Source organism: Rhinolophus hipposideros (assembly GCF_964194185.1).
Source record: "Rhinolophus hipposideros genome assembly, chromosome: 15".
NCBI lineage: Eukaryota > Metazoa > Chordata > Mammalia > Chiroptera > Rhinolophidae > Rhinolophus > Rhinolophus hipposideros.
Genome location: NC_138061.1, coordinates 46685981 through 46702884, shown reverse-complemented (window position 1 = coordinate 46702884; position 16904 = coordinate 46685981). Strand labels below are relative to the sequence as shown.

Here is a 16904-nt window from a genome sequence, read left to right as displayed (position 1 = left end):
ATCCTGCTAATTTTAGGCTGCTTCCTCATGTGGCTGCCATGGGTATCAGAGCATGTGGTTCCCCTCGGAGGAGCTATTTTCTCCTATGAGCCTCACTTGTTTGTTTCCAACTTCTTTCTCTTCTCTCCCCACCCCTCCCCACCTCTGTGGGGTTGAGCTATTTAATAGTAATAAATAAAATATCATTCAGAATTATGCTTACTTTAATCTGAATTTATTCCTGAATCAAAAAAAAACTTTTTATATTCGATTTTAGTTGTACCTTTCAGTAGCCATATTTCCAAATCATGTTTATCTAGGTTTAAATATTTACTAGGTTTTTACTGTGGGTAAACTGTTGACTTCGGTCACATACAATGAGTAAGGCCAATATGTATTTCACTGATATAATCTTGGTAACAAATTTATCAAACTTCCATTGTGTTTTGTGCTCTGTGTTAAGACATGGGAATATAATAAGGTAGAACCGCTGTCATCAAAAAGCTCACAAGATATTTCAGTATAGATAGAGATTCAAAGAGGCAGGGCTTATAAATTCCTGTTGAGATTTAGTTTTGATATATAATGAATGGACTCACTCATTCACTTAATCAATAAAAACGAACCTGAGATTATTCTATGGACATAGTACTCTGCTAGGCGTAGAGGGAATTAAAAAAAAAAGTATAATACAGGTCCCTCCATTAGCAAGATTATAATATAAACAAGGAACAATTGCTCAACATTTTATCCTTCCAGCCATTACTTCTCAACTGTTCCTTCAGGGTATTGGATCTTACATTGAAACTATAAGAATGAATACATTTTCGAACTCTCATGAAAATCTATCCATAAAAATGTTTGTTTTATTTATTTCTGGATGCCAGCTATTCTATGGTCCTCTCTGTTGCTTTTGTGAGGTTTTTAGTGCTTAATTAAGAATCTGAAATGTGCTGTCCATTTCCCTTATAAAAAGTGATAATCAAATAAGATGCACTGCAAGGCTGTTTCTTTTATATCACCACTTGAAAGTTACTAAGGAGTCAATACATGAAAATAATCATGTTGTGCCTAATTTGTATTCAAAGTAGTACTGTTAATTTGACAATGACCTGTAGTTGTTTCCGGTTCAAGGCCCATCCATGTGCCCAGACGCATTGAAAGGTGCAAACTCAAAGTGTCAGGGTTTGGAGAAAGGAAAGGTTTATTGGTGGAGAAGGTGCCAACTGAAAAGATGGGAGACCTAAAAGTGCCTCAAATGCATCTTAAGAGAGCCCAGAATTCAGGCTTCTTTTATGTCAAGGGAAGGGAGAATGGGCGGGTCAAGAGGTGGAATCCAAGGAATGGGGTAGGGGGAAATCTCCAAATCTCTTTGTTCTCAGTGGGTTCTTGATTTTCTTGACCCCCCACCACTCTTACCCATCCCCACCCGCCTCCCCCGCTGATCTGAGTCCGGTCCTGAGATTCCTGTAAATCTTTGATAAACAGTCATGGCTTTGCATATCTTTCCCTACCTATTCAGGAGGCTTTTTTTGCAGAATTCCTCTAGTCAATTAGAAGTATTTGCTTGAAGGCCCTGGGAGAAACACTGGCTAGAATTTACGGTTAAAAGTCATACTGGAGAGAAGCAAAAGCATTCCATTGTTACATAGCTACAATTAGTTTTAGTTCTGATCCTATTTGAGGGCAGTGAGACATGCCACTCAAATATACATATATGTATATATGCGTATATGTATATGCATGTATGAATGCATATATGCAAGATCAAATATATATGATCTTGCCCTTTGATTTGATGATGGTTATATTGCTGATTTAGGTTTGTATGGGACCTGGCACAAGGAAGAAAATAAAGTGAACTTCCCAGATTTCATATTTGTGATAGCTAAATTATAACTTTCCAAACTTAGATATCTTTCTAAGACCCTTTGAAATCAGTATGAACAAAATAGTTCAGAAAGAAAGAAGAAAAATAAATAAAAACAGAAAAAAAGAAAAAAGAAAACAGAAACTTAAAACAAGTTCAATTTGCTACCCAAAAGTTTGACTGTGCAGCTCCAGTAGTTGAGTTTCCTCTAATACAATTTTAATTGTTTTCTTTGAAATAAAAACACGTAGACTTATAAAAGATTCTTATAAGTATAAATCCCACACTTCATACTGTATTGCTTTGGTGATGCTCATTATTAATTAGAACTTGCACAATCCTCATCTTATGATTGCCGTGGGATAAAATTAATTTTAAAACATAGTTTATCATGCAGCTGAGTCTTTGTTTTTAAAAACAATTTTTATTCTTTATTGTTTCAAAAAAGGAAAAAACCCAGGGCATTTTGAGAACTTTCTCTGTTCAGAAATTGTAGTAACTGGAGTAATCACACTGTAATTTCAAAGGCATGAACACATCCCCACATACTGGTCAAGGGCCACATTACATGTGCTTTTCAGGCTTATGCCTATTTGAATGCCAGTTGAATCTGCATAATTAGGGGATGAAAAGCAAATATAAAGAAATGTAGAGAGTTATAAAAAAAGAGTATTTAAAAAATGTTTCAGATATTCCTAATATGAACATTACAACTGTTTCACACTGGGATACTGAGAAGGAAATTGAAGCCAGAATGTAAATTTGGAGCAGAAAAGGAGGTGAGTATAATTGTGAGAATGAATGTTAAGGAGGATTCTATAATAAATATCCAGAATTATTATTCTTTATCTTATCAATTAAATGGCATATAACAGATAATATTATCAATAAAATTATTTTAAAAAATAAAATAAAATAATTTTGTTTGCATCTACTGAAAAAAAAGGGAGGCCAAATTTTCTTCTCTGCTTTCTCATTTATGTGGCAGAAGGGAGTTCTTCCTCTTATTTGACTCACTTTTGGGCTAGGTCCATACCCACCATCTAGGATAACAGAAAAAAGACTTTTTATGTTGCAATTCAAAAGGAGGAGAAAAACTGTTATGTGCTGAATTGTGTCCCCCCATTCACATGCAGAAGTCCTAACCCCCAGTACCTCAGAATATTACTGTGTTTGGAGATAAAGCTTTAAAGAAGTAATTAAGGTAAAATGTTGCTACTGGGAAAACGATTTCAAAATCTCATTTCTTGTCTTCATAAAGGAAAGACTTCAATCAAGAGACAGAAATTTGTGCAGAATGAACAGCATAAGTTTATTAGTAAAAGAGAGTACACTCTGAGACACGGAGCAGGCTGACCCAAGAGAGGGAAGCAGCCTCTCCTTACATTGCAAGAAGGCTTTTATTTCCATGGGTAGAATTGTTTCTTCCTCTCCCCTCTCATATCTCTCTTTCTTCCTCTGGGGTATCTAGTCCTCTGGCATTTAGCAATGCATTTTTTAAATTTTTTTATTTAGGGGGATATATAAACACATCCTCTTGGTTTTGGGAGATCATGTTTACACATCCCTTTGGGGTGTGTGAAAACCTGGAGTCCTGTTGGGCTAGTAAGGTATTGGTGACAAACAGGATGGGTTCCCCCCTTCTCTGACTTTTAACAATATATCTCTTTGATTTAGAGGTATGTGTAAGCCAGGAGTCCTGCAGGGCAGTTGCCAGGGGTCTTGACCCAAGTAGGTGCTGCAGCAAGGGACTTTCTAACCGGGGCTAAATCTATCCTTCTGCTGCTCATTTCTACCTACCAACCCTATCAGTATGACTGGTGTTCTTATAAGAAGAGACTAGGACATGCAGAATACACAGACCCAGGAATGGCCAAGTGAATACCCAGGGAGAAGGTGGCCATCTGCAAACCAAGGAGAGATCTCAGAAGAAGCCAAACTTGCTAACACCTTGATGTCTGACTTCTATCCTCCAAAACTGTTAGAAAATAAATTTCTGTTGTTTAAGTTGTCCAGTCTGTGGTATTTTGTTAGGGAAGCCCTGCCTAAATTATATACAGAAAATACCCCTGATTTTTCATATTAAGGTCAAAACAGAACACTTGGTTTTTCCTAGTCAAAACCTGTCCTCCTCCCACTTCCCTCACCAGCCATCCTCATCTTTGTAAATGTCCTCAAGTCTGAAAACTACCAGTGGCCCCAGCATTCTTCCTATTCTCTGATCCCCTACAAACCATTCATCACAACCCTTTTAATCCTATCTCCAAGGTATGTTTTGAATTTGCATTCTTCATTTACTTCCATCACAACAAACTTAGTCCCCACCACTGCTATCTCCGGTTTGGATTGTTGCAAAAACCTCCTGATTAATCTAACTTCTTTCATTTTGACGCTCCTCTAATTCAGCAATCCTATCCAGTTTAGCAGCAAACATAATCTTTTTCTTAACACATATAATCGTTGCCGGTTCTCTAGGCTTAAAACTTTTGAGCAGTATTTAGCATAAAACTCCATAATGTGCCCTACTTGATTTGGACTCTGATAGCCTATCACCAAACATACCTAGTGCTGCTGAACTTTGTCTACCCCAATTTTCTTTCAGTTCCTGGAAAATGTAAAGGTCTTTCCTCCTTCAAGGGATTTGTTTTGCTCTCTCCACCTAGAATGTTTTCTCACCCCTTTCTTCAGAGGGCTTGATCCTTATTTTTATTTTCAGTTATAATAGCAACTCTTCCATGGAGGTCTTCACTGCCCATTCTATTTCAAGCACTTTCTCCATTATTCTCCATCTCTACTTCTTATTTGTATCTTAGGATTTATTAAAATTTGAAATACTTTTATTTGGCTGCCTACTTGCTTTTTTTTTTTCTATCTCTACTACTAGAATTGGGAAGGCACCACAGAGCAGGTGCTCAGTAAAGGCTTATTAAAGAATCTTGTAAAAGATTTGCCTTGTATACATTTCAGGCTCATGCCTTAATGCTTGGTCAAACGCCACGGAGAAAGGATGACTATGGGGCCTATAGGACAGGGGATGAAAAGAGCAGAACTCTCCAGTTGGAGGGACTCCGTGAGGGACCTAAGAAAGTGTGGCTGTGCAATTGCTTGACTGAATGAAGGCTTTCACCCCCTGAAGCAAGGGTGGATAAATAACTAGAGGAGTCTTTTCCAATTGTCCAGTCAAGGTTAAAGTGTATGATTTGGTGGCGATTGGTAACAAATTATTTTGAATAGTACCATTCTGTCCTTTCAAAGTTAACAATAAAAGGATTAACCTTGCTACGCATCTCATTTCCCCATTTTTGGAACTTAGGTTGTTTTACATTTTTGCTATTAGAGATATTAGGTTGGTGCAAAAGTAATTGTGGTTTAAAAGTTAAAAATAGTTGCAAAAACCACAATTACTTTTGCACCAACCTAGTAACATTACAATAAAAATCTTTGTTTATACTTTTATTTTCCTGCATCTTTGTTTTGATCTCTCCTATGAGAATTGGGAGAGTGGCACATAGTGGGGTCTAATGAAGATGTTAAATGCATCTTGTACTTCCTTAGGACAGAGTTCAAGAAGTGATATGACACAGTTGATTAGTTTAGTGCAATGTCTCACAATAAATATTGCTATTATTATGAACTAATGTTAAGTGAAATTTACTGCCTCTTGAAACATTTTGTCAAATTTATTCATAAAAGATTGTGATAATTTACAATGCTGCCAGCACCATTAATTTTTGAGCAAATGCTGTAGCCCAGAAACTGCTCAAGATATTGGGGAATAGAGCACTGAGCAAAACAGACAAAATCCCTGCCTTTATGGAGTTTTCATTCTAATGGAGGAAACAAATATCTACATATCTATTTATGTATTTATAGATTGTATATAATTATCTATTTTTTATTTACAGATGACATGTAATATAATAATGTAATATATTATACATTTATGAATTATACAATAAAATGTATATGATGATGGATATGAAAGAATAGAGGGCTGTCCCCGTGGCTCAGGTGGTTGGAGCACTGTGCTCCTAAAGCTGAGGTTTCCGGTTTGATTCCCACGTGGGCCAGTGATCTGCGCCCTCTACAGCTCCCTGGGGTTGGGAGGCAGTGAGCTGCTTTGAGCAGCTGACCGATGACTGGCGACCGACTGCCTCAGCTGGGGGAGCACAAGGATCAGAATACCAGCCTGGGCCAGGGAGTTGTGTTCTATACAACTAGACTGAGAAACCACGGCTTGAACCATAGTGGGGGGTAGGCGGAAGAAAGGGGAGGAAAAAAATAATAAAAGAAAGATAATAGATATGAAAGAAAATAAACCAGTATGAGATTATAGAGAGAAAGGGGGTGGTTTTTTGGGTAAGGTGGTCAGGGAAGACTGGAGAGATGACATGAGTAGAGACTTGGATGAAGGAAGTGAGGTGAGGTCCAGCACAAACAATATGGCTGGATGAAGAGAACTAGTGTAATGGTGAGATGGAATGAATATCTATTTTAGTGCTGTCTCAACAGTCTGAACATTATTTTTTAAATGAAAAGCATACAATAAGTAAAAATATTTTATTTTGTTCGAAATTAAAATTATTTCATTATTAGTGATATGGGCTACTTTACCAGATGTTCTTTTACTATTGTAGTTCATTAGAGATAATATTAGTAAAAACAATAGCTATCATTATAAAACACTTGCCAGATACAAGGCACCATGCATGTTATCACAACAACCCAGTGAAATATGAATTAACATCCCCCATTTATAGAAATTATGACTGAGAAGTAATTTTCTGTAAAACAGATCATTAGTAAATGTCTGTAGGTGTTTGGGAGGTCTTTAAAAGCACAGAGGTTTGTAGTAGCCTGTAGGCTCAAATTCTGAAATCCAGACAAACCAGCAGCAGAGGCTATACTCCTCAATATCTCGTGTTGCTTTTATGTAAGAAATTTACATTAACTGTCTGATCCTATAGTTGTCTCACTTTAAAGATAATCACAGGATATTTTCTAAGATCTTGCACCACAGTCTCATAGATTTATAAGGTTAAAAGGAATGTCTAAAAATGTCCTTTCCACTTTCTACAAGCAAGACCAATCTTTAAATATATTCCAGATAGAAATACATCCATGTGGGAGACTTACCTACCCACCAATTCAGGCTCTCTCTCTCATCATATAAAGTAGTACCTGGGAACTCAGACAGGGTTGATTCCCAGTCTACTTGCATCTAGGTATTTCCTTATTTGGAAGTAGGGTCTTTGTAGATGTAATCCAGTTAAAAAGATGTCATAATGAATTGGGGGTGTGGGGGGGGCCTTAATCCAATGACTAGTGTCCTTTCAAGAGGGAAATCTGGACACTAATGCTCAAACTGGACACACAGGAAAGAACAGCATGTGGAGATGGAGGCAGAGATTACAGTGAATGGCAAAGATTGTCAGCAATCACCAGAAGCTAGGAGAGAAGTATGGAAAATTCTTTGAGAACCCAAGAGGGAACCAATACTGCTGCCACTTTGATTTCAGACTTCTTGCCTCCATTACTGTGAGATAATTCATTTCTGTTGTTATAAGCCATCCATTTTGTGGTATATTGTCACCACAGCCCTAGGAAACTAATACACATACATATTCGAGCCCAGATACTTACTCTGAATCTATTTTTCAATGAGATATAGAAACATGACCTACTGAGGAATTCTTTCTTGGGTCTCAACATTCACTCTGAAGTTGCAGGTTCTAGCAAAGTCTAACATAAATTATCAAGAGAGCCTTATTTCAAGTTTTCCTCTTTTATTTTTTAAGGAGGGCGCAGCTCACAGTGGCCTACGTAGGGATTGAGTTTTCCTCCTTTCTAAAAGATTATGTTAAGAGGCGGGCCAAATGGCTCAGTTGGTTGGAATGCGAGCTCTCAACAAGGGGGTTGCCGGTGCCATTCCCACACTGCATGGTGGGCTGCGCCCTTGCAACTGAGACTAAAAGAACAGGCGACTGGATTTGAGCTGAGCTGCACCCTCCACAATTAGATTGAAGGACGACTTGGAGCTGATGGACCCTGGAGAAACACATTCTTCCCCAAGTAAAAAAAAAAAAAAAAAACTTAAGAAGACTGGCCTAGGAAATCCAAAATTTGTTTTTATAAACAGGGACTCTAGTCTAGCCATATGCATAAATTTCCTCTGAATGAAGGAGATTCTGCAATTTAAGTTTATCTTCCAGGGAGAGAGCAGCAAGTGACGGCAGCCATCACTGTATCAGAAGCCCCAACTGGTGGTGCTATCAGGTAGTGGAGCCAGTAGCTTCACATATGATCAGCCTGGTATCCTCAGATTAGCTCCAGTTGAGGCTAAGGGATAAAGTAAAAGGCTTCACCTGCCTTTATACCAATATTCATTAACGTTTCATCTGCTACTTCAAAGTCTCCTTGGAAAAAGATAGAATAGATTGGAACCTAGAAACAGAAAGAACCAAACCAAAAAAACCAAGAGGTTTTCTTCACTAAAAGGCCCTTGCACACATTGCAGCGTTGTTACAAATCACCTCCGTGGGTCTTTGCAAACTCCAACTTGGGTATTTGGCATTTTCTCCTTTAAGCAACGCAAAGAAACACACTACGCAGGCGCCGGAGGCTACGCACCCTGGAAGGATTCCGGCGCAGACGCACGGGCCGGAAAGTCTGCCGGCTCGCGCGCGTGCTCCAGGTTCACTTCCGGCTGACCCCTCCCCCTCCCGTGTCTAGCCACCTCCCCCTCGCCCTTAGCCTCCCAAGTCTCTCCCCCAACTCTCCGCACCCTCGGCGCTCTCCGCCCCGCTCGCCTCCCGTCCTTCCCCTCCCGCTCCATCCGGGTCGCTGACGGCTGTCTCTGGACTGGACAGCGGTAGCGGCTGCTTCTCTCGGAGGAACCCGGTAAAGTTTCCCAGGAACCGGGGAGGGGAGCAGCGAGCAGAGGCACCGACGCCGGAGGAGCCCTGGTGTTCGCCGCCACTGGTTAGAGGAGGAGGGTCCAGGAGCTGGAGACCGGCCCCGGCTGCCGCGCTGTCTCACTCTCTGGGGAGCCGCCGCCCTCGGTCGCCCTGGGCTTCCCCTACCTTGAAGGGTCGGGTGAGTCGTTGCCCCGGTGGGTTCCGGAGCGTGTGACGGCGTTAGGGAGGGGACAGGCCGGGCGAGGCGGGTTCAGGCCAGCCCAGCGCTGGGTGCTGCTTTCTCAGCGCTTCCTCGTGGTGGGGGGTGGGGGACGAAGGCAGTTGTAGGGGCTCCCTGGGCGGGGGCTGGAATGTCGCGGCTCCCTGGGGAAGGGGCCCCTCGGATTGGACTGCGGGCCACCGAGGTGCTGATCCGCGTCCGCTGGTCTCCGCGGCTTCTGCGCGCTGCCCGAGCTGGCTGCTCGGCCCGCGAGTTTGGGTGTGCGCGGACCGTGTCTCTCCGCCGGTACCCCTGAGCTGACCTGAGTGCGTGTTCAGGGAATGGGGGGCAGGAAAACTGCTTCTCGTCCGCCTACCTGTTGCTGGCGTGAGGACGCCTTCCCTATGCCCCTGGTAACTTTTTAAGGAAAAGGATGGTTAAACCTCGTGCGTTGAAATGAAGGGACATTTTCCTGTCTTCTTAACCAGCAAAACGGGGAGGCAGACCGTGCCGACGACTCTCGGCAGCTCTCGAGTTGTGAGGCCCCAAAAGAATGAACTCCCAACTTTTGTGAATGGTTGGGGTCAGGGAATGGGACAGCTTGGGCACTTGGGGGCCCGCGCGGAGGAAAGTTGGGTTTTGAAACTTACCAGGTTCTGTCTTAAGGAACGTGGGTAAACGACCGCGGGAAGAAGGCTGAGTTCCTGTAATTGTGTTATTTAGTAACGCAATGTGTTTAAAGGTCTGCGGAGCTATAGCTGAAGTGGACTCTGTTAATCTGTGTTTTTACAAAGGAAGAAATACTCAGTGTACTGGAAAGTTCTAAAGATTTCGCCACCAGACTACACCACTGCCCCAGCCCCCATTCCTATTCTTGAAAACTGCAGGGCTGGGGTAATTTGCAGTTTTTTGCAATCTTCAAATAATTGTCTGAGAGGCATAAATAGATGTAGTTTGCCCAGGAGAAATAGTTTTCAGTCACGGTTACCACTCGTAATAGAAAATACTGTATTTTGGGGGAGAATCTTGATATTTAAACTGATATTTTGTGACTGTGGTGTACACTGATTTAAAATTAAATTTGTTCTGAAGTCATAGTGTATTTGATTTGTAAAGTATGATATTTGGGGACGATTGTCTTAAGATCAAGGCTTGATGAGATAACCATAATTTTCTCTAGGGCTTATTGGCATCAATAATTGGAAGAGTCATTTAAATTGTGGGAAATTTAAAGTTTCCATTATTGGTCTTATTTCTATTACAGATAAGAACTTAAGTTTTCTGTTGATGTGGAGGTAGGTATTAGAAGGTTTAATTTTGTGACTTGAGGGAGATTTCAGGGTTTTATGTTTCCGTAGTTGACTAAATCTTTCACTATGTAAATACTCGTTGATTTTGGGGGCAATGAATAGATGTCTTATTTCTTCCACTGAAATTATTTAAAGCAAAAGAAAAAAGATTAATCTCATCAAGATACTTAATATTTGTAATCACAAGATTACAAAAAGTAAAAAAAAAAAAAACCCAAAACTAAATATGTTTGCAAAGAAGTATGGAGAGTGATATATTTTCCCTAAATGTTTCTGTATAGATATATTTTCTAAAATACAACTGATTGGTTTTTGAAACTGAATGATACTTAGGTAGCATATTATAAAATAAGTTTAATGTTTCCTATATAGTGATTATTGTAGCCTAGCACTTGAAAAAGCAATGATGTATCATATTTTGTTTGAAGTCATATTAACTTTTTTCTGTCTTCTCAGATACAGGGATACTTCCAACTTTCCAGTGTTTCAGAAAGGAGTTTTTTATTGAAACTGGAAGACCAAAAGAATTACAAACATGTTGTGCTGGGGAAATGCATCTTTTGGACAGCTAGGTTTGGGTGGAATTGATGAAGAAATTGTACTAGAGCCCAGAAAAAGTGACTTTTTTATAAATAAAAAGGTCCGAGATGTAGGATGTGGCCTCAGACATACTGTATTTGTTCTGGATGATGGAACAGTGTACACATGTGGATGTAATGATCTAGGGCAGCTAGGTCATGAAAAATCCAGAAAGAAACCAGGTAAGTTGAAAATATTTTTGTTTGCTACGTATTTCTAATAATTAGGTCATTTTAGTTTGAAATTTCAAATAATTTCTTTAGTCTTAAACCTGTATTTTTTTTAAAATCAACTTTAAAAGCAAACCTGGAGTTAAATATATCCTTTACATTTGCATGCTTCCAAGTCTTTATTTTGTGGTTTCCTTTTTAAACTATTATAAACCATTATTGTATGAAGCTTTAGTTTCAGAGCATAATTATGATGATGTAAAACAACAAAGAAAAACAGCCTGCGGTGTATAAATACTTGGTTTAGAGTATTGATGTAGAGTATATAGTATGTAAATTTTCTTTGATAAGTACTATTTAGCCACCTTAGGCAGATTTTAAATGCATAATTTACTGTTGCTTTCCATATGTTAGAAAAAAATTAAGATGAAAGCTTTTTATAATTCTATTTTTATTCCTTTTGTAGCTTAAATACATAATTTTATTTGGCTTAGTTTGAAATATCTTTTATTTCCCCTAATCATCAAGTTTTAAGTAGCAGCACTAGCTATTAAAAGTTTTGTGACTATGAGATGTCCTGATTTCATAGCAGCCAGACAAGCCAAATATAAAATAATTTGTAAGGTAATGAGAATTTTGAGGAATTTGATCACATTTTATGTTCTGTTTTCCTGGCTATCCATATTTTAAAATCAAATATTACCACACTTAGAATTGTCATTGTTATGTGAATTTTGCTTTAATTTTGATAACTGAAAATGATCTCTTAAGGTGGTAAATTCAGATAAGACTGTAGTTGTACTGACTTACATTTTTTTAACTTGAACAGTATGGCACTTGAATATTTTCTGTGGCAGTTATTTTTCTTTACAGTTCATTGTTGAAGAGGTTTCTAGTGTTAGTCTACTTTTTATTTTATTTTTATTTTTTTATTGGGGAATATTGGGGAACAGTGTGTTTCTCCAGGACTCATTAACTCCAAGTCATTGTCCTTCAGTCTAGTTGTGGAGGGTGCAGCTCAGCTCAGCTCCGAGTCCAGTTGCCATTTTCAATCTTTAGTTGCAGGGGGCACAGACCACCATCCCTTGTGGGAATTGAACCGGTAACCTTTTTATTGGGAGCTCAGGCTCTAACCAACTGAGCCATCCGGCTGCCCCTTCGGGAGCTCAGCTCCGTGCTTGTTGTCCTCAATCTAGTTGTGGAGGGTGCGGCTCACTGGCCCCTGTGGGAATTGAACCGGCAACCCTGTTCAGAGCTCACGCTCTAACCAATAGCCATTCGGCTGCCACATGTTAGTCTACTTTTGAGAGGTGCATATATTAAGGTATTAAATTAAGGCATGTTACTCATCTTTCTTTTTTGTTTTGTTTTGTTATTCATCTTTCATACCATCTCACCACCATGCCAAACCTCACTCTTCTATCTTGTAAATACTATATAGTTTTCATCCTTTCTTGTTGTTAGGGTCCTAATCTCTTTTTTTCCGCCTTAATTTGTAATTTAATATTTTTGGATGAATGGTAGCGATGCTTAATACAATAGGTTTAATTATTGCAGAACTCAAAGTAAATGGCAGCTATCTTGTACTCTTCCTCACTAAGACTATTTTATGGAATTTTCCCAGATTTTCATAATTTTAGGCCTTGAAGTTTTATGTTGGTAGACAAGAATGGTAATTTACTGATACGGGCTGCTAGAGGCAGATGAATCCTTTACCTTTTTTGCTTAGCTTGGAATGCTGCCTCAGGTTGAGATTTTCAGAGTATTGGGGCTGTTGCTGTTCTTATTCATGCCCCACAGAAATATCTCTGTATTGCTTTCAATTTCTGAGAGGCTGCAGGGCAAGTAGAAAGTACAAAGCCAGCACATAGAAATTGTCAACATAGTTACTGAAATTTACTAAGGTTTAAAATTTTAAAATGTTATTAAACAAACACCTGTTCTGTGTTCAGGACAAGGATAGACACTGCACTAATAGTGTGATTATAGTGCCTGGAACTGCTTTTAACTCTATAGGTGAGATTCTGAGAAACTTAAGTAGCAGGAAGAAGCTTCTTTGTGGTCATGTTGACATTGTGATGATTGCATTGTGACATTTATATCACCCTATTGATTCATTCTGGAAGCATTATTTGGTAATAATATATAAGTTGATAGGGCAGTCTTCCCTAGTTTAGGATACGTCTTTAGGATTGCCTCATTCTCTATGGTACATCGCAGTCTGGAATAGAAAAATGAAAGGCATGAACTTTGTCTTTGGAAAATTTAGAGCCCGGGTTGGGAGTTAAGACATACATAAATGAAGTAAATGGAGATAATTGAAATCTGACAAGATGTGATATATACTTTGAGATTAGGAAATTTAAATGATGGGAAATGTCATTGTGGGATAGGATTAAAAAAAGATTTCTGGGAGAAAATGAAATCTTACGTTTAATTCAATTAGTCATTACATAAATAGACAGAAAATAAATCTGGGGCTGCAATAGCTTTGTTTTAGGAGGGGATCCTGACCCTGAGAAAAGTTTTTATTACCAGAAGTCCAGGTTCAATGATATATTGAAGTATACCTATGTTACAGAGGTAGGAGAAAGGAAAAGTTCAAAGGGAGGTAGTTGCTCTGATAGGGACTTATCTTTTAATCTCAATTTTGATTTAAGGTGCTTGAGTGGAAAATTTTAATGTTTTTAACTAAAATTATTTCCCTTTGGAATAATTCCTTAACGATTTAAATATACCCCTTCTTCAACTGTTTTTAAAATTTGTGAGTTTAAGGACTGAATTAGAAGATAAGTTCTTATTTAACTGGTTTTGAAGTCTTCTGGTAACTGAGTGATTTGGTTGAATTTCTAGGACCATGTAATAACCATAGTAATTCACTTTATCAGAACTTTAAAACTTGTGTGGAGGGAGCTAAGAATTTTTTTTCTCACAGAGATTGGCTTTATAACCTTACACTAAATATTCTATGATGAAGAGAAAGGGGGGCCTAATTCATTAAGGATAAGCTATTTTTGAGAGTCATGATAATCTACTGGAGGACTTGGCCTTTCAGTGTGAAGAGATTTGACCTATGGCCTATTGGGAGAGGTTTCCATTCTGGACATTTTAGAAACCACAGAGGAAGATTTCACTCATTTTCTTTTTTATACCCAGAGTGCAGGTTATGTCCATGTTCGACTCCGTTCTCTTGTGTGTGTATACCCCTTGCTAACACTACCACCTCTTTCTCAATTACTTCCAGAGAGGCAAACATCTATTTCACTTTCATGTGTGTATTTTTCCTTCATAAGAATTTTTTTTAAACTTGAATTTTTTTCTAGCTGATGGCTCTCAGTTTAATTCATAGCTAACAGAAGATTTATATTAAATCTTCAGTATGCTAAGTCAGTGCACCTAAATGAATTGCTTTTTTTTAATGTACTTTGAAAGTCACTCCTAAAGACTTTAAGATAACATAGAAGTGTACTTTTTTTTGGAAATGTACTTTTCTTAACAAGATCATTTACTCATTGTATATCCATCATAGGTATAACTTAGTGACTGTGGTGCTAAATATGTTTTGCACATCTATTAAAAACAGTATTAAACTATTTTTTTTTTAAATTAATTTTATTGGGGTGACAATTGTTAGTAAATTTACATAGATTTCAGGTGTACAATTCTGTATTACATCGTCTATAAATCCAGTATTAAACTATTTTTAATCGTAATTTGTAAGTAGTGTGATATAGTTCTATTAAAAATGACTGTTTTGATGGCTTTCTGCAAAGTTCTGTCAAGTAGATTATTTTATCCTCACAAGTCTTGTATGCTAGCTAGGGGAAGTTTTATGGTTCCCATTTTACAAATGAGGAACCTGAAGTTAAATGAGATTTTGAGACTAAGCAGTAGGCTAGCAAGAAAGAGACCACTCTGAACCTTATGGTTTTACCTTTATCCCACAAAGTTATTCCCCTGCTATATTTAGGACGTAGAAGAATATTTATTCACCTAGCGGGAAGCTAGTGTCCATCAGTATTTTAATGTAATTCTGGGGGTTTAAAAAATCTGTTAAAAATTACTGTGTTATAATTTAAGGATATACAATGAAGGTACCATGTTTTATTACCCCCCCTCCTCCCACCTCTGTGAATAAATTCAAAGAGAAGTGATTTTAGGAACCATATAAGAAGGTTGAGAGTTTTATTTTAAACAGGTAATATTGTTTAAAAAAAGTAATATTGTACCAGCACAAACTGAAAATTCAAATATATATATATGTTTTGTTTTTGAAACAAAGACGAACTTGATTAGCAAAGCAAACAATAAATCAAGTTTGGAACAGTGTGATAAAACTTACTGTAGTTAATGCTCGTCTCTTCTACAGAAGATACAAAGATTTTGAGCATTGATTCTGTTTCCTGTATCCAAAAATGGTAATTTCTACTGTTGAGTCTAATAGAGTATTTTGGTCACATAGCAGTAAGTACTTTTTTGTCTTTCATTTTCTGACCTGCTGTCTTTGTTCATAAAACATAAATCGGTAAATGAACTCCTTGAAATATATCCCAAGTATAAAAAATGGTATAGGAAAAATAAAATTATTCATTTAAGAGCAGATTAAAAATACCAAATTATCCCACATTTTTCTTATTGAACCAAAACATATAATACCAAAGAAGCTCATTCATTATGTTTTGTAACTTCTAATTTTGACAATACCTTCTAAAGAAGAGGATGTGGATGATATGAAGACTTGAAAAAAGTAATTGCTTGAGTCAGGAATGGAGGTTTGCTTTGGATGCTTTACTTTGAGAAAGGTTAGTGCCCAAAAATCACAGTATCAAGGGGAGGAACAAAAAAATCATAATGCAAACATGACTACTGTTAGAGAGATGTATAATAATACTTTACTTTGTGTAGGACCCTACATCTGAGGAATTTCAAGAGCATTACACAATAACTCATGGTTCCTTTCAAAATGCTTGTGACACAATTTGCAAGAATAATCCTCACCTTAGGGGATAAATTTACGGAGAAATGGCAGCACAAGTTGGTAAGTAACTTGTCAGAACAGCAGATGACTGGTGAACAGCTGTAAATTGAATCTGAAAATTTAAGTCTCCCAGTCTCTTACCTTATTCACTAAATTGTGCTTATGTTTAGAATTATTTACAATAATATCTTCTGTTTGAGGCAGATCAAATAATCACAGATTGTTTCTTTGCCATTCTATTTGATGGCTTATTGAAATCATCTTACCAAGGTCTTGCATTTTGATACCACTTTGGTACTTCAATATAACCTTGTGTGGTATGAAGAATATTTAAACAAATGAACAAAAACCATTATGGTAACACCCAGTCTTTTCCCTTTCCTCTGTTATATATTATACTCTCTATCCCTTTGTTGTCTAATGCTGTGCTATGCTACTACTATCCAAGGTCTAGAGTAACTTCTAGACAGGATTGATTTGGTGGCTAACATTGAAACTTGGATTAGTTATGTTGTATCAAATCGGCCATGTATCTCTGTGTAGGATGCATTGGTTTGGTGAATGTTTTATAAAACCATTAACCCACAGAAAAGACAATAATAGCAGTAGATGCCTAATCTGAGCAGTTTAACAAATATAGGCTTCTTTAAAGGATTTGGAAGCAGTGATTTTCTCTTTGTATTTGGTATGTTAGTGTTTTTATCTGATTGGAAGTGAGCCACGTACTTTCCTTGAAAGAACAAGAATATAGTAGATTTTTGTTTTATAGCTTGGGCATTTACTAAGGATTCTTTTTGCCAATGACAGCCTAGATGTTCTAGTTTCCATCATTTCCTTAGTAAGTATTCTTAGGGTTCTGTGTCCCCAATATGCTATATAAATGTAGTGCTATTGTTAAAGCT

At 37.8% G+C, this 16904-nt stretch overlaps 1 protein-coding gene across 6 annotated transcripts in view; it reads left to right on the top strand.

Moving 5' to 3' along the window:
* Positions 1-8594: 8594 nt before the first annotated feature.
* HERC4 (HECT and RLD domain containing E3 ubiquitin protein ligase 4) overlaps positions 8595-16904 on the top strand; it is a 108395-nt gene continuing 100085 nt past the window's right edge. For 2 of the 6 annotated variants that reach the window (XM_081075334.1, XM_081075331.1), the window contains exons 1-2: positions 8595-8944; positions 10732-11036. In XM_081075334.1, coding sequence (XP_080931460.1) covers positions 10811-11036 — 226 coding nt within the window. In that variant the 5' untranslated portion in view covers positions 8595-8944; positions 10732-10810. Of the gene's footprint in view, positions 8945-10141; positions 10261-10731; positions 11037-15928; positions 16063-16904 lie in introns of those variants that run through there. The other 4 variants (XM_081075335.1, XM_081075333.1, XM_081075332.1 and 1 more) reach the window with 4 other exon arrangements.